We start from the raw sequence: 23,510 nt of genomic DNA on the forward strand, positions 1-23,510 counted from the left end.
TGAAAATAGAACTTTACTCAACAGAAATTAAGATCCTGTAAATTATGGAATTGAATAAACCTGGAATTGGGGAGATTCAGGCTGGAAGTGAGGAAGAAGTTCTTCACCATGAGAGTGGTGAGAGCCTGGAATGGGTTGTCCAGGGAGGTGGTTGGGGCCCCATCCCTGGAGGTGTTTAAAGCCAGGCTGGATGAGGCTCTGGCCAGCCTGCTCTAGTGTGAGGTGTCCCTGCCCATGGCAGGGGGGTTGGAACTGGATGATCCTTGTGGTCCCTTCCAACCCTGACTGATTCTATTATTCTATGATTTTACTGAAGAGTATGGTCAGCTTTCTTCACATGAGAAGTCCCACCAGCCTAGCCCACTCCCATTCAGACAGAAGCCATCTCTGGAGTGACAAAGGAAGAAAGAGATTTCAGTAAGGCTACACTTACCCCATTACCTGATAGTCTGTGGGCTTGTGAGATATTCAGAGGGTCAAGGTCCTAGTGTGGAGGTTGCAGCTGTGCAGAAACAATGTGTTACACTGCACTTCATTGAGGGCCTCTCTGTTAATTCTTATGGGACACTCGAACAGCTTTGAAAAGTGGGAGCTTGCACCATTCATGATTTTCTTGTCCTTTAGCCACTAGAATGATTATTAACATAAGGAGTGAAAGGACTGAAAATAGCCCTCCATGCATGTGCAGAGCATGAAGGAATAGCACAGTCCTTGTTTGACACACCTTTAGAGAACCTTTGTGAAGCAGCAGGACAAACAAGAGCCTTTCCTCTAGCCACCTTCTAGGCTAGAGGTAATTCCTCCATCCTATCCTCTTTCCCATTGCTCCTCAGGATAAAGCCCTAAGCTGAGATCCAAAGGAACAGGATAACTGACCTTTTGGGTATTCAGCCACCTAAGTCCCCTCCACATGGAAGGAGAATGGCTTTTCCTGAGTGTGGCAAGACAAGGGAACTTTGATTAGTGGATGGGATTACTCATGTCTTTAGTTAGTCACATCAGAGTTTTCATGATCAGGCCCTAATATTTTTTACATTGTTTCCCCCCACACCATATTTGATGTGACAGGTTCTCTTCCAGAGAGGAGTCCATCAGGAAACATTCCCAACATTAGGAAATGTAAAGCAGAGGATGATGTTTAAGAAGTGACAGAGGGGCATTTTACTCACTGTGGGATTACTATATTTTTCTATCTGTAGACTTTACCATTTATTGAGTGCTTGTTTATGCCTCTAAAAATCCTTTAAAATACTTCCATTTAAAAATGCTGTCTGGGAATGATTCTCACCACTAGTCAGAAAGTATTTAAGAAAGTCTGATGCAGTTCTACAGAGAGTAGGAGGAAATAATGTTTACCACCTTCTTTAAAGCTGATCTGCAGAATGCTGTGCTTTGAAACATCTCCCAGGAACAGATTCTGAGTGAGGATGGCACTTGTTTTTCTCTTTTTTGTCTGCAAATGTTGCTCTTGTTTTCTGTAATATTTCTATCTTTTTTGGGGTATGCTTATTAATTATTAAAATGATCAGAAGTCACATTCATTGCAAGTATCTAGAGGCACTTTGGTTTTGATTTTTGATTCAAGGAATATTTTATTTAAGACTGTCATTTAAGAATAATGCAATTAGACTATTTATAGAGACTTTTGGAAAAAGTACCATTAATAAAGTGGTGAAAAGGCACATGATCCCAATCACAATATTCTGATGTATCATCCTATTTTTGCTTCTTGTATCAAGTACAAGTCAACTGGTTGAAATTTAGAAAGAGGAAAGAGGAAGTTTGTCCCGGACCTTTGAATAACTCCAAAAAAGTATTGTGCTGCTACATAGTTTTGCAAAACCAAGATCACTGGTTATCCTTCCTCCTTGCTTGGGAAAGGGCTCTCCATTTCCACTGTCCTTCCCTGCTCAGGTGCAAGGGAGGAGGCTCAGCTATGGAGCAGAGAGTGGGAGAGAAGATCCCATGAGCTCTTAGGCTAGCCTGCTTTTTCATCTGTCTGTTTGGTGGGGGGGGGAAGAACAGCAAGGAGGATCCTTCTCTGGTCATGGCTTCCACTTCTTACACTGAGGAACCCTGCAGGTGGGTTCTCCCACCTTACCAGAGCGAGCTGAACCTTTGGACCTAGCCTTTGGGCTAGTAGATCAGTGTCCAGGAGAGAGGGACTAGCTCTGCTTTCTGTGAAACCTTGGCATGGCTGTCATGCCTTTCAGAAACACCCATTGTGTAGCACTGCAGAGAAAGATTTCTGTTATCCCTGCTCAAAAGCACTCAAGTGCCTCACAAGCTCTTTTTCCCTGGTTGATCCTGGGGCTTTCCAGACAGAAGGTGGCCAGCACCTTGCAGCCAATTTTCTAAGTCCTTGAATACTGAGTGATGTTACAAGACTCATTAACATCTACCCTTCAGGGAAAATATGTGGTTAATAGCCACTTGTGTGCTCTAAATACTTATTCATTGTATATTGTCCTGTGCATTTCGTATGTGCTTCAGAGTGTGAACTCGAAAGAGCACAGACTGCCTGTTGTTGTAGATACAAGCAGTGCCACATACCATGTAGGGTTATAAAAACAGGGCTTAGATATTGCACCTTTCAAATGTCCTGAGGATATCTTTTTTTACTGTAAATATGCTGCAGTGTATTGACATCCCCACCAGAAAAAAGTGACTCTGTTCTGGGATTAGGAACAACACAGCTACACTATGTTAGCACCAAGCCCTGATGAGAATCTGTGTCCATGACCTCCAGCAACACAGCTATGTTGCTTTGAGTTCCAAAGTGATCATCCTGAAGAGCTCAATGTTGGATGAACATGAGAGTTTAGGGAATCACTGTAATCCACACAGAGCTGAGGATGGACCTAAAATGGCTTTGGTTTGTGGCTTGGATAAAAAATAGCAAGACTTTTGTGTAAAATTAGTCCTGGATCCCTGAAAAGTTTTGCTGTGTTACCACTCACTGTTTCATGTGGAGCCATGATCGTTTCAAACATTTGCCTGTTGCAGTCATACCTTTAGCAATTTGATGGCTGGGGAGTCTCACAGCCTGGGGGAATCATCAATGGTATGAAGGCAGTACATACTGAAAGAGGAAGTGGAGTGTCCAGTTGCCAAAAGGACTTAAAATATAACAGTGTAAGCAACTGTCAGCAGGTGCTATGTGACTGCATGAGATGCTGTGGTTTGGAAGAGGAGTGGCTGATGTTATAGGGTCCATGGGACTTTTCCAATAAAGCCATTGCCTGTACTTTCATCACTGCTTGTTTTTATGATACTAGATGTGACACAGCTGTTGCTTGCAGGGCTTTTCTTTGATGAGTTAGGAAATCCTAAAGCTGTCATTTAGTGAGTGATAATCTTTCGTAAACTATCTGCCCTTCTATAAATACTGCTGACTCCATGCAGGGCATTATTATCTTATCTCCCAGGGAGCATCTCTAATCACAGTCTGCACACCCATGTCAATCTAGGACACTGCCGACCCTTCAAAATAGCAGTGGAGAAATTATAAAATGTTCTAACACATGGAGCTGGCAGGCAAGTGCGAGACAGGATCACAAACTGTGCAAAATGAACAGTTTGTAAATGAACATGCTTCTCTCTTCTCCCCCACCAAAGTGCTGGATGAGTATTTTATGATTTCAAATCACAACACTAGCCTTCTTTCTTGCCTTTTTTTTACCTTCTAAACAATTTTTCCTTTAATCAAGGCTACCTACTTGAAAATAACACAATTACCTGCAGCGACTTATCTTCTGTTCTATGATCAAAGTGGTATCTTTTTTTTTTAATGTGACGAGTTCATAAACAGCTTTCCAGTTGAAACAGGCTTGAGTGTGATGTTAGACTGGGTGTTACTCTAATTCTGCTGTGGAACAATTGCAAGACCTAATTATAACCTCTTCATACAAGCAAATAGGAGAACAGAGGTCAGGAAGAGCAACTGGATGGTTCTAATCACCTTTATCTTAATCTAACTCACCATTCAGGAAATAGAATAATAATGCCAGGGAAACTTTTTTTTTTATTTTCTGGGTTGGCCTTCACACAGACATCTTTCTTGAAAAAACCTATCCCTTGCACAAGCATCTAACTGCACAATATGGATTTGTGATAAGACCATGTACCTTTTCATGCTGAAGAAGTTTCCTTTTTATATGGATTTGGGGCAGCTAAGTTTATTCATTTAAAAAGAAAGCAAAAAAAAAAAAAAAAAAAAAGAACAGTGTTTCCTAGTAGACCACAGAGGTGAGACATAAAGTAAGGCTCTTCCTATATGCCAGGCATATGATTTATGAACACCAGCTTGCAGTGCCCTTCCTATGCAGCAGAAGCAAACATAGGGCACTGGCAACATTCTAGGTAAACAGCCTCCTGCAAACAAGATAAATATATGGCTGATGTTGGTTGTCTTTGTTATTGTGTATAATTAATGGAAGTAACTTTGAAGTGCAATGGAGTATGAGATATAAAACTTTTTATTGCAGTAGTGGTTAGGATTTCAGAGATGTTTCCAGGTTTTTACTGTAGTTGTTAGGCAGAGTTTCACAGTCTTTGTCACAAACCAGACACTATTTAAGCTGTATACCAATGCAATTGCCACTTCTCAGAAGGTCTTAACACTTAGTACATATGTTTAAAAACTGAAAATCTGGGGCTCCTGTATTTGATTTTTTTACTGTTGGGAGTTGTGTAACATGTAGTCATTATGCAAAGTGTAGGGGTGCTATCTCTGACAGCAGGAAAAAGCTTAGTGTTTGTGACTGCTAGCAAGCACTTTGTTTCAAAAGGAACCTGCTTGCTGAAATAAATTAGTCATAAGTCTCAAATGACATCTGGGCATGGTCCTGGGCAACAAGCTCTAGGAAGTCCTGCTTGAGCTGAAGGGTTGGACCAGATGACCTCCAGTGAACCCTTCCATCTTTAGCCATCCTTTGATGGTGAGTTTCCTCTGTGGCTTAAAGCTGTTCAGCAAGCCACATGTCTCAGATCTGTAATTCCTATTTTAGAGAGCTGTAACCTCCACTACATAGTTATGGGGCTCTCTGTAGCACTCAGGCCTGTGGGTGACAATTACTAGTCAGAAGAGTATTCACACCACTCAATGTGAAGAACCTGCTGCAGAAGAGACAAGTACCTTTGTAGGTCCATTGAGAGAAGCTGAACTTACAACAAATGACCCGTGGCAGGAGAACATTGTTTTCTTGTTCTGGTTTGCAGCTTGTTTTTTCCATTTGGTGTGTAGAGGGGTGTTTTAAACAGGGAAGCTTTCCAAAAGAGGAGATTTGACAAGAGCTTTACTTTGCTCAAAATTAACGCCTCCTTCTGCTGTTTATCAGAGAGCTACTTAGAGAAAATTTCCTAATATATCCATATAAGGTTTACACTTATTTTCAGTGCCATTAAAACCAATACCCAATATCCTTTGTTTAGTAATTGTGTTTAATATGCAACAACGACAACAGAATGACTCCTTCTCTGGATTAAAATAACAGCATAGAAGCAAAAATAGAATTATAGATTTATTAGAGAACTTATCTAAAATACAATATTATTTTACTCTTTAAATTAGAGCATATATTATTTCAATTAAAAGATATTTTGTATTATTTCTATGGTAATAACAACTTTTGAAGATAATACTTAACTGAGAACATATTTAATTAAAAAAATCCAACACTACCATTAAGACAAAATGGAGGTTGTTGATAGCATGGGTAAAAATGTAAAACAGTCTTAAAAATATTTACATGTCAGTTTCTTAAAATCTAAAAAGTCTAATTCTCAATATTCATTTTGCTTTACTTTCTTAAAATACTTTTTTTCCTATATCATATCTAGATTCTGTATTCCTGTGCTTTTCACAAAGCTTCAAGTTACTGTTAGTTAAGTGTACTATCACACCAGTGGATGAGGTTTCTTAAAATGGCTTATTTCACTATCACCTTATCCTCCCCCAAGAAGCCAACACAATTACACCAAAGTGTCAGTTGCAGCAATAGTCACCAAAATAGACACAGCCACCCCTCTGTAACAACTCCCCCCCCCATATGCATCTCCCAACCCCACACCTTAAGAACCCTTTCCTATTTGGCCAAGAGCCTTTCACATTTCATTAGCTGGCATTTTAGATGCAGAGCAAAAGAAAGAATAGATCTGGGAGACAAGATGTTGCCAGGGCACACATGGCAAAGGTTTGATTTGTGCTTAGCAAAGGGGCTTCTCACAAACACAGCAATTTCTAACACACTCAACGCTGAGGTTACTGGAAGGAAGCTCTGACTTCTCTGCTCTTCAGAGGCTGACATGGGCGCCAATTGTCCACCATATGGCACACAGGCTCATTCTCAGCACTGAAGCAAAGGCCACGGAGTTTGCACATCTGTGGAGAAAAGCACAAACATCCTCAAATCCATACTCTTGTTTCAGCAGCACTATTTGAATTGTACACCTTGGGCCTGAGTCAGAGGTCCAACTTAAAGTTTTGACAGTGCTCATGGTCTAGACACTGCATCATCACCCACGTGTCTCTTGCATTTCATCCACACCTCTTCCTGCCCCTGACACAGGCTCTCCCATCCACAAAATATCCTAGCAAGAGCTAAGAAAGCAGAGAAAACAAGAATGTGGCACACATTTTATATGCACTCTGTGCACCTTGATCAAGGCCTGAACTGAAATCCTTTCCGAATCCTTTGCAAGAGCTTTGGCTCTTTTGGAAGTTGGAGTTTTCTTACCCGTGGGTCAAATTAAAGCAGAAAAATTCATTCAAGGTTTCTCAAGTTTCACATAGTGTGAGAGGGAAAGCTGGTCCACATCAGTAGGAGCACACTGTAAAGTTTTAGTGCTTGTTCCTAAAGCAAAATTGGTATTTGCACAATCAGTAATAAAAGCACCTTGATGTCTAAATGGGCATCTCCAAAACCAGTAGAAAGACTGTACCAAAATAATAGCCCACCCCAAATGGGATTTCACAAAGACAGACAAACTGCTGACAAATCTGTAGGTGGGATTGAGGATTTCACACACACCAGGCTGCAGGCCAGGCTTTGTCTCATTCAAGGGGGAAGGTGCTCAGTAGTGATCAGCCCAGGAGAGGACTTTACATTCAGGACCAACCAGAGCAACATTCAGAAGTAAACCTCTGCCAGGAACTGCTGTGTCACCTACAGTAAATGCTAATGTGCTCGTTACACCCTGCTGTAACATCCAGCTGTTTTCTGTCTTCAGAAATCAACTTCAATCCAGTATCAATAATCTCCTTTATGGTTTCTTGTTTTGATCAGTTTGGGAATAAAAAGGCAAGCTGTCCACACACACTGTTTTAATCTCAACTCCATCTTTGAAATGTCAGTGGTAATAAAGTGTGTGGGGGGAGGGAGAGCAGTGGGAAAAACAAATTGTGTCTTTTACCACTAATAGGTGGTTAAAGTCTGTGTAGTAGGAAAAAACAACTATTTTGGTCAATGTGCTCCTGTCCTTCAGTAACACTGTATTTGCAAACCCTAGGCTATCAATAGCAATACCAGGAGTCTAGAACAAGTAAACAGTGTCAGCTTTAATGCTCCTTGGCAGTTTATTAATGGTAGTCATGATTATAATTGTTTCCAATAGTTCATCCTTGCCATTTATTCTATCTTTTATTATGTTAAGTCCCACAACAGCTCAGTTGCACATTTTTCACACCAGCTGATTAAACCCCTTAGAATTGTGTACATTGTTAGCATGTCTGCCATTGATAAAAGGGATTTAAGAGTTTGAAGGTTAAACTAAAGCCCTTCAGGGCTAGTTTTTATTTATAGGGTCTAGATTCCATTTATATCTCCCAAGCACACAGATGGTGAACCCCAGGATGGAATCTTGCCTCTATGTAATTTCATTAATGGATGGTGCAGAAGGCTAGAGCCAGGAGTGATTTAATCTGCATGAGCTCCTTCCTCCTAGAAAGACTCTATCCTCTACAAGCTGCTGAATAGAATAAAGGGTTTTTTTTAGCCAGCAGACTTCTGGAATATGCAAGTTTTTCCTCTTCCAAACAAGGCAGTTTTGTTAGGATTGTCACAATTCTGTATGGGATTTCCCAGTCTGCTCTGAGCTAAACAGAAGTTATAAAAACGAGCTCATGAGCTCCGTGTCCTGGCAATGCAGGGAAATCAACAAACTGGTTATGGTTCTACAGCGTGACTCTGGGGATGCAGAAGATATGAAGCTCTTCAGATGCTTGCTAGATGCAGTATCTTCAGGGCAAGTATACCCATGGGGATAGGTGATGGGCACACACAGCAAACCTGCTGATGCTCACAACACATGCTAGACTAACTCTGCATGTGCAAACAGTCCTTTCAAGCATGCTACAATCTTCCCAGACCTTTACCACATAGCAGCTCTTATCATGTATCTGGAAAGCCTGATTACATTTTTTTAAACACCCCAAATTTTCCCTGGACTGTGTTCAAATGAGAGCAGTGTTATGTTTTACAGCAGACTCTACTTCCACACACAGAAGCAGAGTGCTGGCAGAAGGAGCTAACCACTTCAGACAGACATTCTTGACATGTGATGCTACTGAGATCCTCAATAGCAGTAACAAACTGCCACTGCAAAGATCGCCTGGAAGGCTGAACTGGAACATTCAGTTTGACTCCAGCACACATCTACTGGCACTAGTCACTGCAGACTTACCTGCTCAGGGCTCACAGTGATGGGCTCCTTCAGAACATGCCAGACCACACATTCCAGCAGTGGGGGAGTGGTCAGTGAACCAGGGTATGTCCAGTAGTCTCTGCATGCAGGAAGCAGTCCAGTAGGGTCATAGTTTGTGAAAGAAGCTTGCTTTCCCTACAATAAAGGAAGATGATCAGCTAACATCAGGGCAGAGACCACATACACACATTGGGTAGAAATAGAGTTTGGCATGAAGTGTTGAGTGTCTCCTACAGCAGATTCAGGATTAAAGACTTTCAGCAATATATTTTTTTATGTTATAAAACCTTTAAGGTACTTGTTTCTCATTTCAAATGTTTAACTTATGTTCCTTGTTACTAGCAAAATTATTTGACCTTGCTTGAAGGAACAATGACATTTCAGATGCCATATACATTGATGGCACTGGAAATGCAGAACCTGGGAGACCTGTTGGGACAGTCCCTTGTAGTAAATGGCAGCAACCATTTACCTCAGATGGAGTCTGCTGATACAGATGATAACACAGTCTCATTCTTTACCTTTCCTGTCCACGCTTCGCACTGGCATAGCCCTTTACCCCCATCAAGGTACCTAGTTACTCAGTAAATACTTTTAGTTCCTCATTACTCAGCTCATTAAGATCATGCACATGCTTCACATGGTATTTGAAGCACAGAAATGGTGAGGGTTTTTTCCCTCCTAGGAGTTATACATAGCCTCACCAAAGTTCTTATTTGGACTCTCTAGAAACAGTCAAGAGAAGCATGCCCTCTTAGAGGAATGACATTTACCCCACAGATGCAGAGATGAGGGGAAGTGCCTTTTGCATCTGTCTCCACTTACTAGAAAGCGTACCTACACGAGTAGGTTAGATTAGGAAGATGAATCCTACCCTAACAGGTTTATAATGCAGTTAAAGGACAGAGAAATGTAGTCACAGAGATGCAAAATGATCAGTGTTCATCATTCCCTGTCCTCTACCACAACTTCATGAGAACCTCTTTTGCATTTAGGATTACAAGACCAGCGCTGGTGGCAGAAAGGTTTCTTTGACTTTGGTTCATACAGCAGATTGGGTTGAAGTAAAACAAAAAAATCTACTTCCTGAAGAAGACAGCACAACACAGTTGTGGCTGGTGTCAGTCACCACACACAGCAACTATTACCTTGGTTTGAATGGAGCTGAGAGCATCCACAACTTTCTGTATTTCAGGCTTGGCATTTCCTACCTGTAACACAAAGCATATGAACATATCAGAACCATGCACTCTCCTGATACCTTTAGCTTTCTGTTGCAGTTCTCAGGGCAACATTTTCCCAGCATCATTTCATTACATAACGGGAGTATTACAGCAAAAGTGACTGGAACGGTCTCTAAAATCATGCCAGTAGGCCATCAAATAATGGGTCAGCCAAGGACACTGGGCAGAATAAAGTTATTTCCATTTACAATATGTTCTCCTTTCATAGAAGTCACCCTCCTAATAAAACACAGTGAGGCCAGGACATAGTGCACGGTGCTGGGGCACAGTCACCTTCTCCAACTAGCTGTGAAGACAATTCAATGAAGACAAAATGCCTTGGACATTTAACAATGACAGAAAAGGAAAAGAGGTGTCAGTCAGGCTGATCCTCCTGCAGACTCGTACACGTGGGTTGGCCAGTTCAGCACATTGCCTTTCACTGAGAGGAGTTAGGGCAGCGTCACCATCGTGATGAAGGGAAGGCTGCTGCCATAGAACTACCACCATGATGGATGGCAGTCATACTGCAGGGCTGGATTACAATTTTTATATGTAGAGAAGGCCAAGAATTTGGAGCACCATCTAGTTTGCTATGGGGTCAGGCAGTACAGCATAATGCTGTCTTATTTTATATTCTAGCCTCTTAGGCTCTCCTGCAACATAGTGAACATACTGGACTCACTGAAAAAATACAAAAGAAAAATTTTAACTAACCTTCATGAAGATGCCCACCACAGCCAAACCATCAGGATGCTTCACAGCTTCAGCAAATTTACCATATTTTACATTCCAGTGAACAATATGGAGCTAGAAGCAAGAAAACAAGAAGCACTATGAAAATAATATTGTATCCACAACGGTTTACAAATAAGGATGCAGGGAAGTAATTTATTAAATTTTAAAAGCAGATGGTGGTTCTACTGCTGAGATTTAAAAACCTCTGAAAACAATTAAGAATTTGCAGCATCATTCATCTCCTCTCAAATTTCATCTATGGAAGAAGATTTCTGTCATGTATTTTATTTTGCTTCTCACTCTTACTCTCAGAGGAGTTTTAAATGTGAACTGTGGCTCTATCATTCTGCTCTTAGTCTGGTGAAACTCTTGTTACCTTCACCATGAGTGTTTCCTGCATGCAGCCTGCAGGATTTTGATGTAGTATTTTAATGCTATATATCCTGGAGTTCTTATCAACACTGAAACACAGGATTATCAGCATCGGAAGCAGCAGAGAAGACACATTAAAAACTGTCTAGATTGCAGGTCAAATCTGGAGTTAAGTCCTGTACTTTTCTGGAAACCTCGTGAAAATAACATTAAATGACTCTCCAGCTTACATTAGCCAGCATGTTGCTTTCTTTCTCATTTCCTAGTTATTTCTAATTTAAGTTCATCTGGCTGTTTCCCCACATCTGCAAGTTAAGTTGAGCAAGTAGTTACATCACTGTGAACAGATGCAAAGCAAGATCAAGTTTGTCAGATAAGACAAAAGCTACCTCTCTCATGAAAAAGTGGAAAGCCAATGAATTTGTGGGACTACTTCCTTTATCTGTCAATGCAAATCACAGCTGTGTTCAGTCAATATGTATTTATGAAAATGCGTACTTAAAGTCTGCCACAGCATTGAGAGGTAGATTACTAGACAGGGAACACAAAGGTGGGATGCACTTCATGCCTGTAGTGAGACTGTAATTATCTTAAGTGGTCCAAGGTATACCTGGAGTCTTAAAGATACTGTAAAGAGTGCCTGCTCTCACTTTGCTACCTGCCCTCTTTCCAGGTTCTTTGCTATCAAAAGGGTTTGCTCCAGAATGATTCTATTCTTTACATAAATGTTTCTTGATGTTAAAAACTGAGGCCAGGAAAAGGAGATGCATGAGTATTGACGTGCTGCATTCTATTTCTTCATAATTTTCAGGAAAGCAGGGAAAAATTAGGGATAATTAACATGGGGTCTTCTGCTTCTGTAGTCTGACACCAAATAGATATTAAAAAAAAAAAAAAAACACCAAACAAAATTGCAAGAGTCCTTCAAGTCTAATCTCTGCTCTTGCAAGGAGTAGGTCCTGTGGTAGCACTGTACCAAAATCTTCCATGGTAACCTCCACCACCTCTTGCTCTGTAGATGAAGATCTGTACAAAAGCTGCTACTGTGGTGGATCATTAAAAGAAACAAAATCAAAACTCATTATACACAAAAGCCTGGGGAAGGTAAACAAGTCTTACCTCTGCATCATATTTCACACCATCCACAGTGTGTTCAGATCCTTGGCCCTCACAGGATCCCCAGTGAATATGGAATTGGACCAGCCTGTAGACTCCATCCAGTGCTCCTCCTTGCAGCACTGCAAAGCAAAGAGCCGCTATTAGCATCTCCCACACTGAGTTACTGAGTCTCACTTTGAGCTGGAAGGTTCATCTCAAGTCCCTCAAGTGAATGACAGTTCATCGCTCTGCATGCTGCCATGCTACCCCAGACTATCCTCAATAGTACATTGCTGCAATACAGCAAAATCAAGAATAAATGTATAGAAATGTGACTTTACAGTGAGCATCTCATCAGCAATTTAACAGGCATGCCAATATTAGAGGTGACGAGGGGAGAGCTAAGAATGCAACTTTTCTGTCACCAAATAAATTTAAAAAGGCCAAGAAGGAACAGCCTTTGCAAGAGGCTCAGAAAGTTTTTGTAAGGAAGTACACAATTGAAGACAAAATCATCTTTCACTTGCTAATGTACTTCTGTCCCTTCACTTTAGCCATTTACACCTTAATCCTGCAAATCCTGTGGCTGATTGGATTGAGTTTAATGCTTTAGGTTCCAAATTAAATCTAAACACCTGTTAGCTGGGGGTTGCAGCAAAGTGAAGTGCTAGGCACAGTGCAAGGCACTGCAGATGTGTGAATTCAGGGCTCTTGTCTCTCTCATCCCTTAGTCCTCAAGAATGTTTTAAAAATGGGGGTGAAAATGGCAGTGCCTGCAGAAGCAGATAGTTTTTTTTCCTTAAACTAGAGATTGGAAATGAGGCATTTACTTCTGCTCTCCACCATGTGATGGTTTGATCTCTGCTGAGATCATTCCTGCTACGGGACTGCCTTAAGTGGAGAGCACAGCCACACATTCAATTATACAGCAGCAAGTTCCCCTGAGCACCCTTATTTGCCTGCTAGTTTTAACCTTGTACTTAAACTGTGACCAATCACCACCATGATATGCAGGATCAAGCCCTGCTGCTGCAAAATGTTCAAGACATGGACAATGTTCCCTCTAGTGCATCAGAAAGCACAGAACAGTAACAAATAGTTCTATTAAATAAAGCTGTTTATCTAAGTTATTAGAGCAAGGTTTCACACTGCTTTGTGGGTTGGGTTTTTTCCTGCTAAGTGCCTCAAATTCATAATTAAACCTTTAAGGTGTTCATATTTAAAAATAAAAATATTTTAAAGTGTAATTTGAAGTGTTATATATCTTCGAGATTAATTTATCTATATATACATAAACATATATAGTAAAGTGACAGAAGAGCGTTGACATCAGGTCTTACACATGTAAGTGTGCCCTGTGCATGTGCCACAAACAGAATGATTCTGTGGAGTAAAGATGCTTTCCTCTCAGTCTGTAGTTAGTCTAGACACAATCACGGAACGTGCATGTGTAACAATACACATCAAATGCAGATAGGAAATGGTCACTGTCTGTTCAGGTTTGAGTAATCCTGAGTATATGCAAGCATGGACAACGACAGCTGTGGACACTGTGCAATCAGGTGAGAAGGATTTGACTGAAAAACAGGATTACATGAAAATTAAGATATATATAAAACACACAAATTTTCACAGTCTGCCTTACACATGCAAAATTTGGGTTCAGTGGACAAATTTAGCATTTGTCTGGGGCTCTTTTGGTAAATATATTTAGAAGTCTCACAACATGTATTTTTATTTGGAAAATGTGGATTTGTGTTCCACTGTAGTCTTTGTCATTTCAATACTGTAGCCAACGCTGAACAGCCAACAGACCAAGACTTGCCCTACCTATTGCCAAGCTCTGTGATACAAAGAATGGCTACTTAAATAATTAAACAGGAACATATCTTATTCTGTTATGTTTCTCCATGTGCTAGTTGCCAAGAAGCATGACTGTTTCAAGCACAGGACTACAAATCAGAATACTTTTTCCAGACTGGTGACTGTAAACGTGCATTAGTTCCTTTGGAAAATGAAGTAATCAGTTGCTGTGCCTTCACAGAAGCAAAATCACTTAATCCATACAGTATCACGTTTCATTTAAATAAGATGCCATGGAGTTGCAGTGTTTCAGTTCCTTTGCCTGATGGACTTGCTGCTTGTCGCAGGTACAAATGGACTGAGGTTCCACCATTCCTGCACCTCAGAAAGCACTAGCACAGCACAGGTTAATCTGCCATTATTAACCAATGAAAAGCATGCTGAAAAGCAGAACCATGCAATCTTCTTAAAACCACTTGAAGTGTTATTTCTCTATGCAAAGTTTGCTATAGTCTCATGAAATTCAGAAGATGCAGAAATATCTCTTCATAGTTTTTGCTTACTTTTCTCATTCTGTGGTTCTCAAATCCAGCACTAGCTTATTTTGACTCACAGCAGAGCATTCAAAGAAAGTAATAATTAGATTAGTGTAAATAAATACAAATTCAACAGGCTTAATTACAGAACAGCCCTTCTTCTTTCAGCCTACATTAGGCCTTTATTTTTTTTTTTAGTATTTCTCACCCTTTCCAAAGATGTAAAACTTAAAAGGCTAAATAACAATGTTAGAGCTTCATTCTTTTCCAGAACAAGATTTTTAAACCATAAATAAATGCTACCAGCTTTTGCATCACCAAAACTTTTGCATCTGATTCATCTAGAATCAGAGCAACATACACACTGGGAACTTCCCTGTCCTTGCCCCATGTGATGTGAAAAATCACTTCAGGCCACACTGACAACAAAAGTCCAACCTTCCCATCCCCCCTCCCCCCCCCCCATTTTTTTCCTTTTTTTCCTGAGGGGCAGGGAAGTTTTGTTCCATATTTGAGCATCTGACTGATCATTAGCTTTTGAAATTCCTATTAGTGAAAAGCATCCTGGATATACATATGTAGCTGTGGTCCCTTTTGTTACACAGCACAGCTTCAGATGCAGGTTGAAGACAGCACAAGCCAACCCAGAAAGAACATTTTCTTACAGGTTCAACATACTCAATACAATCTATGTCATAACCTGGTCTCCATATAGATGTGTAACAGCCCAAGAGGTGACAGCTTAAAAATGCTATTTTTCAATATTTCACAATTATTTGAAATGTTACAAGTGAGACATTTTCACCTACTTTGCTTAGACTACAAAACAATAACTTCTCAATCTTCATCCCTTTACTGGAGGAGCTGTACCAGTAACATCCAGCAACTCTGCTGCACTGCTATTGAATCATCTCATAACACTTTCTAAATTAGGTGCATGCAAGTCTTAGCAGTGCTAATTTGGAAAGTCAAATAGCCCCATGAACTGTTCCATTTATGTCTGTGGCATTTCTTAAGTGAAAGAGGTCAACCCAATTTGTCTCCATTACACTTTCTTAGGACATTTGGCAACACACAAAAAATCAAAGAGCATTCTGCTGGATCTGGGACAGTTGTTTACTGAGGCCACACACCATACTGTCCTATTTAAAGGCAAGTCACTGGGTAGTTGCCCTTCCCATGAAGAAGAGAACAGCTTTGTCAAAACTACTGTGGACCTCTTCATACCTTTTTTCAGAACTGGCAGCATCCACAACTGTGAATTTTTGCAGGAATACTGTGGAATTACTATTATTTAGTTACCTCCTACAGAATGTTCTCTCTATACGGAGCAGGGCACTAATAAATCTCATAACAGCAATAAACCAGTCAAAGAAATGATCAAAATGGCTGAAGTACAAGATAGTTTCATCAGTGAGAGTGAATTCCTTCCTGTCATACAAATTGGTGTGGTAAGAAAAATACTACTCTAACATTTGTACTAAGAAAATGCAGAATGAGAAAATATTCTTTAAATGCAAGTCGCTGACAGCAAAGCTCCTTCCAGGAGCTGAAATAATGGGTCGACTATAGCACAACAGATGTCCAGAGCTCCACATCTAGGATATTTAGTTCAAATTCACACTCCACCAAACAAAAACCCAGTAAGCAGAAGGGCATTTCAACCATCTACTTTTGATGACAGGCCTCTTGCACACTTATTGCTTTGGCATAAGGAATGCAACAATTTTTCCATTAGTCTATGGTAGATGTGCACATGTATGTGATGTTCTGAGGTAGATGGTTATGTAAATACATGCACAGGATATACATTAATGTTAATATTTTGTAAGCTTTTGTGTATGCACAGCCATTTGTACAACAGAAAATAGTCCTGAGACACAGCAGATGAAGCATTACTTGATAAACTAAATCTTGAGCATCATGCACTATTAATGGCACAAAAGAGGCTCTTATGAGGATGCTCAGGGATTATCCTTGTGTTCTTATGCAAGGATGGGCTTCCTTGCCTGACAGACTGAATAGTTCAGATAGGGTGAGCTGTCAATTCTGTGAAACGTGGAGTCCAGAGCACCATATTTTATGAGATGTTTCCTTCTTTATGTTATCTCTTTTGGACATTCCTCCTAGGACACTGTATCATGACAGGCAAGAGAGCAAGACAGCATGCAAGCTGTCTGTAGGCATCACGCTCACAGAAAACATCTGTAATGGGTTTCGGCAAAACTACAGAATTGGTATCTCAAGAAAAAAACCCCACTCTTGCTAGAGGGTTAGCCTGATAAGGCAACAAGGATGTTTCACAGAGATAGATCAGAATGAATCAGCTGCCAAAACACAGAAGGTCTGCAGATGTCTGTATTGACAGCAGGTCAGTGATTCTGACTTACCTCAGTTGAACTATTTCATTCATACTGGCTAGCAGCCAGAGAGAATCTGACCTGCTAAGGAGACAAAGTAATTTAGGTTCTTAATTTTCCTCCCACTCCCTGGAATCAGTGTTTATTTCTCATGTAGTCTCCTAAATAGAGATTCTCTGAGAGTTAGTTATAAGGTGCTGAACCAAGTCCCTTATCAGCCTTCAATCCTCATGTCACAATGTAAGAACTGAGCTGGAAGCATTAAAATTCTCTTAAAAGCAACAATTGATTTATTTTCTGATTGTATATATAATACTAATCTCAGTGACTGCTTACAGTACTGAGAAGTGCTTGTACCATGTTGAGATCTAATGAGGGATGAAGAAACGTAAGGTGTAAGCATTGCCTCTAAGTACACAGCAGTCCTTCATGCCTCTAAGTAAATCAACAAATATATCAGCTGGGAAGGGCCGTCATGGCGACGTCTGGCACACATCTTCATTAATCTTAAACTATTCCAAGTGGTCCTAGCTGATAACAGCTGACTAGGTGCTCCTGGTTTTGCACTAGAAGTGCCTCTAGTGGAAGAATTTGGAAGAAGGGTAAGAAGTTGCCATGATTCTTAAATGCACAATCCATGTCAAATTTCTGCCAGAAGTCGCATGTTAAAAGGGAAAAAAAAAGAATCCAATCCAAGTGAAGAAGGGCACTTTTGGGCTCTGTAAAGAAAGGAAGGCCTGAAACGTGCAGGACTGATCTCGAGCCCTCTCATCTTGCTTTCCTGTTCCTGGAAGCACTAGAGCTTTTCTTTTTACTTGTTTACGTACTTTGCAGCTTCTGATGATCCCAGTTCACGAAAGACTTAATGATCACACCTCCTGTAGGACCCTGACTAGTCAAACAGACATACTTGTGGCACATGAGCAGCTGTCATCAATTCTCCAATTTATGATTCTAAAGGGTCAATAAATATCTAGTGTAGGCTATATCCATGACTGGATACTGAGAACATGCAATATTATTCTGGCATAACTAGTATTAAAGCTTTGGAACTGGGAAGCCTAAAAATAGACCAGTGGCAGTCACTTTGATGAAGTGTTGTGCCTTAAAGGCAACAGACATGCTTGTTTCTTTCTCCACTTACCAGATGAGGTGGAAGTGTAGGAAAAAAGCAACAGGGGCACAACTTTCAGAGTAGCTCAGTGCCAGCCAAGCAGTGCTAACATGCTGGCTCTTGACTAACCCAGTGTAACAAAAAGATAGGTTTGTTTATAGTGAGTCAGAACTCGAGACAGCTGAAGCATCCTCATTTAATATTTACAGTTATAGCAAGAACTGTGTAATATATTACAACTACTGGAAGTCTCCCAAGGGGTGCTAGTATCAAGGCTGATGCAGGATTTAATTTCCTTGGGTCTCCTCATAATTTTGAGGTTCTACTATGATTTAATATTTGCAAAAATGTCAGATTTACTTGGGACTCTGTTGGATTTCACTACTATCTCTAGCTCAGTGACAAGAAAGGAAAAGAAAAAATTAGGAGACTTGTCCACGAGCAAAAATTACCAGTACCTTCAGTAATGTCTCTAGAGCCTTTGACCATGCTGCAATTCACTTCTGTCAGGTTGTACAGCTAAATGATGATATTTTAATATTCTGTTATAGAATAAATTAATTGCCAATTGATTTCTTCCTTTTATAAGCTTGGGCACACAACCAGAAAATACAGAATACAGTGCCTATTACTGTGAGCATTTCCCACGTGAATTTCAGATTTGATGTGAATTCTGGAGTTTTCCTGGAAACTACATAGAGAACACATTATTAGTATGTCACAAAAATCCTCCTTTGGGCTTTTGAGGTTTCCTTGAGCAAAGTCACTTCCTGTGGTTGTACAGCCCTGAGAAGTCGCCGTTTAATTCTGTCTTTTAAAGTGACACGTGTCCTTACAGCAGACTATAAAATGTTTACTATGATAAAATAAGTACCATTAACAAGATACTCCTTTACTATAAAGTTCCTAAAAGGAGGTGATTTCAATTTAACACGTATCACACCATTTACTCACTCATGTGGAAGCTCAGGACCCAGGACACAAGAGTAGATGAATCTGAATTTGGAGTTCTGTTCCTAGTGACATTTTTATCATAATGAATTTTTGCTTTTATTTAAAGTTATAGAAATTTTAAAGATGAATGCTTACAGATACTTGGACTTTCACTATTATTAAAAGACAGTGGGCACGAGAACTAAGAAAGCAACTCCAAGAACTGAGGAAGAAGAGAGACTAAGTAAAACTGGAAGAGGAAGTTCATGGTTCATTTTCTACATTCAAGTCCAAGAAAACATCCTGAAAGACTACAAGGTGACAAGACAGAAGATACAAGAATATCTAAGATAAAATAATGGAATTACAATAAACAAAAGATGTTCATAAATAAGGGAATGCTGGCTTATGAGTTTCCTTTCCAAATACCGTTTCTCATCAACCAGAAACTATAAAAAATGAAGGGGATTCACTTTAGGAACTGAGTCTTTAGAAGTGTACTCTGGAATGTAACAGCTGTCACACAATCCAAGAAATTCAAAAGCTGTACTATAAGACCTGAAATAAATGATTTGCAGGTAATTGCTTAGGAAAATTTTTTTTCCAAGACTGGTTAATAACATCTAGGCATATTAAAAAAAAAAACAAACAAACAAAACCAAACCAAACAAAAACTAAGAAAGCAAAACAAAGTCAGGTTCTAAAGCTATCACAAAGATTTTAACATCGTTTCTCTGTTAAAACATCATTGTAAGAGAAAAAAAATGTATTGGTCATAGGTAGAATCACAACATGAAGAGTTATGTCTATGAAGCTCCACCTGAGACCTTCTAAAGAGCAGAGAACATCTTCTGTGAAGATATATTAATCACAGAAATTGCATATAGATACTTTTTGCTTAAAAAAAAGCAAAACTTATTCTATATCCTTACTATACTAAAAATATATAAATGGGGTATCATTAAGAATTCCTACCTTTTCTTTTAGACTTTTGCTTTTTCACAGAAAAACAGAAGCTTTACACTACCTACTCTTGCATGCACTCACATAACAAATATACATGAGGGGAAGAGCCTTTTACTTGGAGGAAAAATATTTTACATCAAAATGTTGCATATTCTGGTATCTTCTTGTTACTTGTGATCAACAGTATTAATATTACATATTTTCTGAATCAAGTCACATTCAAAGAGCTTTATGCAAATGTGCATTTTAGTTTTCTTACCTATTTTTACTACACTATTACTACCTGTATTTTTATTGCAAGAACTCATTTTGCATACTGCAGAGATGCGGTCAAGCAGGCATTAATACCTAGAACTGCTGCTCAGTTTACTTCACTGTCATTAGTGATGAGTCTGAAAATTCTTAATGAATGGATCTCCTTCTTTGTGTGCAATTACATCTTGAAGATTATTCATAAACAATGATCTTATGACCTCATTTTGTGCCTACGGCCAGAGACAACTCATTACTGTATATAGGACAGCACTGAGAAGCAAGCAATCCAGCCCATGGGAAGTGCTCACATGATTTTGAGCCATTATCTTCTGTGAAACTACCAGCACCTCACACCATCTCAGAGAGTTCCTCTCTGACTGTTGCATGCTGTCTAACCAAGAACTTGGTTACAGCTAGTTGCAGATTCAGAAATCGGAGCGCACCAAGCACAGTCAAGTCAAAGACAGCTCTATTTTGTGTAAGGAAAGTAGGTTACCTAGTTAACTGCATACAAATGAAGCCATTAAGCATGCTGCCAGGTAGATTCTATGCACTGTAATTCTCAACAGGAAGTGTGATACTGAAGGATCCACCATTACCTGTCTTCATAGACATCTGTTTAATGTCTTTTTCTAAAGAATAATCAGTTTCTGATTCACTAATAGAGCTACTGAGAATATTTCTACTTGCAACTCCTATCCTCCCACTCTGAAAGCTGTGTCACTGCTTATCTGTCAGAGGATCCCTGCCACAGATGTTCTGGGTCTGTGCTGACTTTCCTCATAGAAAGCATTCTTCCTACAGACATTTCTTTAGAATTCTGTATGTTCCTGCCATTTTTTCCTCCCAAGTTACCAAATTCAATCTAATTTTTAGTCTTTTCAAATTTATGCACACACAAAGTGAACACATAATAGTTTTGTTAGACTGTAAAGACCCAAACCTATTTCCTTTTGGCTCAATGAGAGCCGAGTGAAAACACAATCCCCTTTTTTGCATTCTGAATCATTTACCTTATTCCCCATGACGGTGTTAAAATGAATGTTCATTCATCTCCTTTAGTTCCTCAGTGCTTCAGAAAAATCATAGGAATATTTAGATTGGAAAAGACCTTTAAGATCTTCAAGTCCAACCATGCAAACATTAATGGGGATGCTCTATGTGAATTATACACAAACCTATGTGTATTTATATAACAGTGAACTCTAAAGGCTGACCCTTAATACTGCTCCATATAAAGACTGTAATTAAAACACAAGGCTAACAGTCTGTTATGCTGTTCTATTACATTACCTGCAAAACCCTCACGTTTTCAGCAGGCACAAACCACTTGTTTTCAGCACCATTCCCTAAACTGCACTGCCAACAAGACTCTTGGGGAAAACAGAGCACTTGCTCAAGCAAGTTAAATCAGACTGTGTCTAGAGATGGCAGTGACTTACGATGGGATTGGTTTTGCTATCCCAATTAAAAACTAGAGGCACATTCCTTGTAGAACAGTGATGATTTCTGCAAACTCACCCAGATGAAAAATTACAATTGAGGATAACCTACAAAGACCTTTCTGCAACTGCACCTTGGATTCCATGTGCCCATCACTGTGACCATTCCTTTCCATAAGTATTACTAGACGGTTCGCAGGATTCAGCACCCAATTTCACCACAGTACAATGAACAGGGAGACACTGTGGAACGACTGCCTGCTAGCAAACTTTGGAGGAATGTGTCACATGCATTATCTTCATCTAGAAAGCCCAGCATCAAGAAATGTCAGGCATAATACTTGTTTAAATGACAAAAGAACGAAAGAGGTATTTTCTAATCATTCCTGTACTAACCTGGGAGAATACTGGCTTCTGAAATATGAAAAAATATTTTGATAACTAAAGAAACTATTTCCGAACTATTTCCACTTCAAGTTCTCAACTGTAATCCTTTGTTATTCTAAGGCTGATTTCTTCCTGCAATGTATTTTGCCTCTTATTTTAACCGTTTGGTCGGTGGCTCATGATGAAGTATGCCTGAAATTGTTCTTGTCAAAGAATCGTATTTTCTTTTCATTTCCACAGCAGAGCCCTTATCCAAGTCATTCTGATTAAAAATAAAGCAATCCATTTTCTGGACTTTAGAGCAGGGCAGCTCGAAACTGCCCAGATATATTTAGTTTTGTTCTAACAGGAGTTCAGCTTCCTGCTAGCCTAGAGGTGCCGTGTAGGATGCTGGATCCTTGGCGGCTGAATCCTGACGTTCCCTTAGCCACAACACTTGGTATTTTTCTATCTTTAAGAAAACCCTGGCCTTAGGAGACAGCAGCGTTAGTAGTAGTTTCTCCCATCTCCACCCCTGCACATGAAGATGAAGTCTCACCTGACTTGTCAGAAGAGTCATCAAACTCCACGTTGAAGGAGTGCCCGTTGTTGACGATGTTCCTGGCCGTGCCCGCATCATAACTGAAGCTCAGCGGCTTCAGACCGGGGTCGTACTTCGCGGACTTGCTGCTAATGTCGATGGGGGACTGGCGCTCGCCGTTGGCGATGGGGAAGTGTTCGTGCCAGTGCGCGGGTCCTGCAAGACAGCACGGAGCAGCTTGCTGGGAAAAGCTTGGGGGATACCAGTGACAACCCTAGCTTCGGTAACCGGGATGTTTAACCCTAGCATCAGCCGCTACTCTCTGTGCAAGCTGCAGTGCTGGCAATGCAGGCGGCGGGGGGTGATCCCACCTGCGGACCAAAGCGGCGATCCGGCAGCCCATGAGACTCGTAGGCTGAGACTGTACTTGGGCGTCCTTCCAGAATCCACCCCGTTCCCCCTCGCGCTACTCCCGAAGCAAAGGAATGACGATAGGGACGCATGAGATGCTCCAGGCACACGTCGCCCGGCGTGCTGCTCGGGCGCAGGTGGCATCTCAAGGTTAAAAGGGGGAAAAAAAGGCTCTATCGAGCTCCTTCCCGCTCCGGACAAGGGCTCGGTGCGACGCGCACGTCCCGGGCACTGCTCTCGGGGACCTGCCGGCAGGTGGCCCGTACCGTGCCACACCGGAGCCCCTAACACCCCGGGCACTCACCATCCTGGCTGCCGTACCCCCAGTGGTGGGACATGGTTCGCAGCCCGGCTCTGTCCGCGGAGGCAGTCACAGCGCCGTGGCCCCAGCCGCCTCTCAGGGGCTTTTATAGGCTCCCACCAACTCCATGCCCTTCTCCGCGGCCGAAGAAAGGGGTGGGGAGCGCGGACGGAGGCGGAGGGAGATTCCGCTGGGGGCGGAGAGAATCGTCCCTTATAATCCGCCATCCGCCGCAGCCGCGGAGCTGTGGCGGGCCCCGGCCAGCAGCGCCCCCCCGGGAGCTGGGCGGTGCGGAGCAGCACGGCCTCAGGCAGGGCGGGGGCGGCGCGCTCTCCCCTTCTTCTCTTC

At 40.9% G+C, this 23,510-nt stretch overlaps 1 protein-coding gene across 1 annotated transcript; it reads right to left on the bottom strand.

The window, feature by feature from the left end:
* Nucleotides 1-5,585: 5,585 nt before the first annotated feature.
* CA2 (carbonic anhydrase 2) lies at nt 5,586-23,330 on the bottom strand. The gene is made up of 7 exons (XM_054385297.1): nt 23,166-23,330; nt 22,469-22,666; nt 12,156-12,274; nt 10,644-10,736; nt 9,852-9,914; nt 8,683-8,838; nt 5,586-6,382 (listed from the first exon to the last, which is right to left on the bottom strand). Exons 1-7 carry the CDS (start codon nt 23,197-23,199, stop codon nt 6,263-6,265), a joined length of 783 nt encoding a protein of 260 aa, XP_054241272.1. The 5' UTR covers nt 23,200-23,330; the 3' UTR covers nt 5,586-6,262.
* Between the last annotated feature and the right edge of the window lie 180 nt (nt 23,331-23,510).

Source organism: Indicator indicator, chromosome 12 (assembly GCF_027791375.1).
Source record: "Indicator indicator isolate 239-I01 chromosome 12, UM_Iind_1.1, whole genome shotgun sequence".
Lineage (NCBI taxonomy): Eukaryota > Metazoa > Chordata > Aves > Piciformes > Indicatoridae > Indicator > Indicator indicator.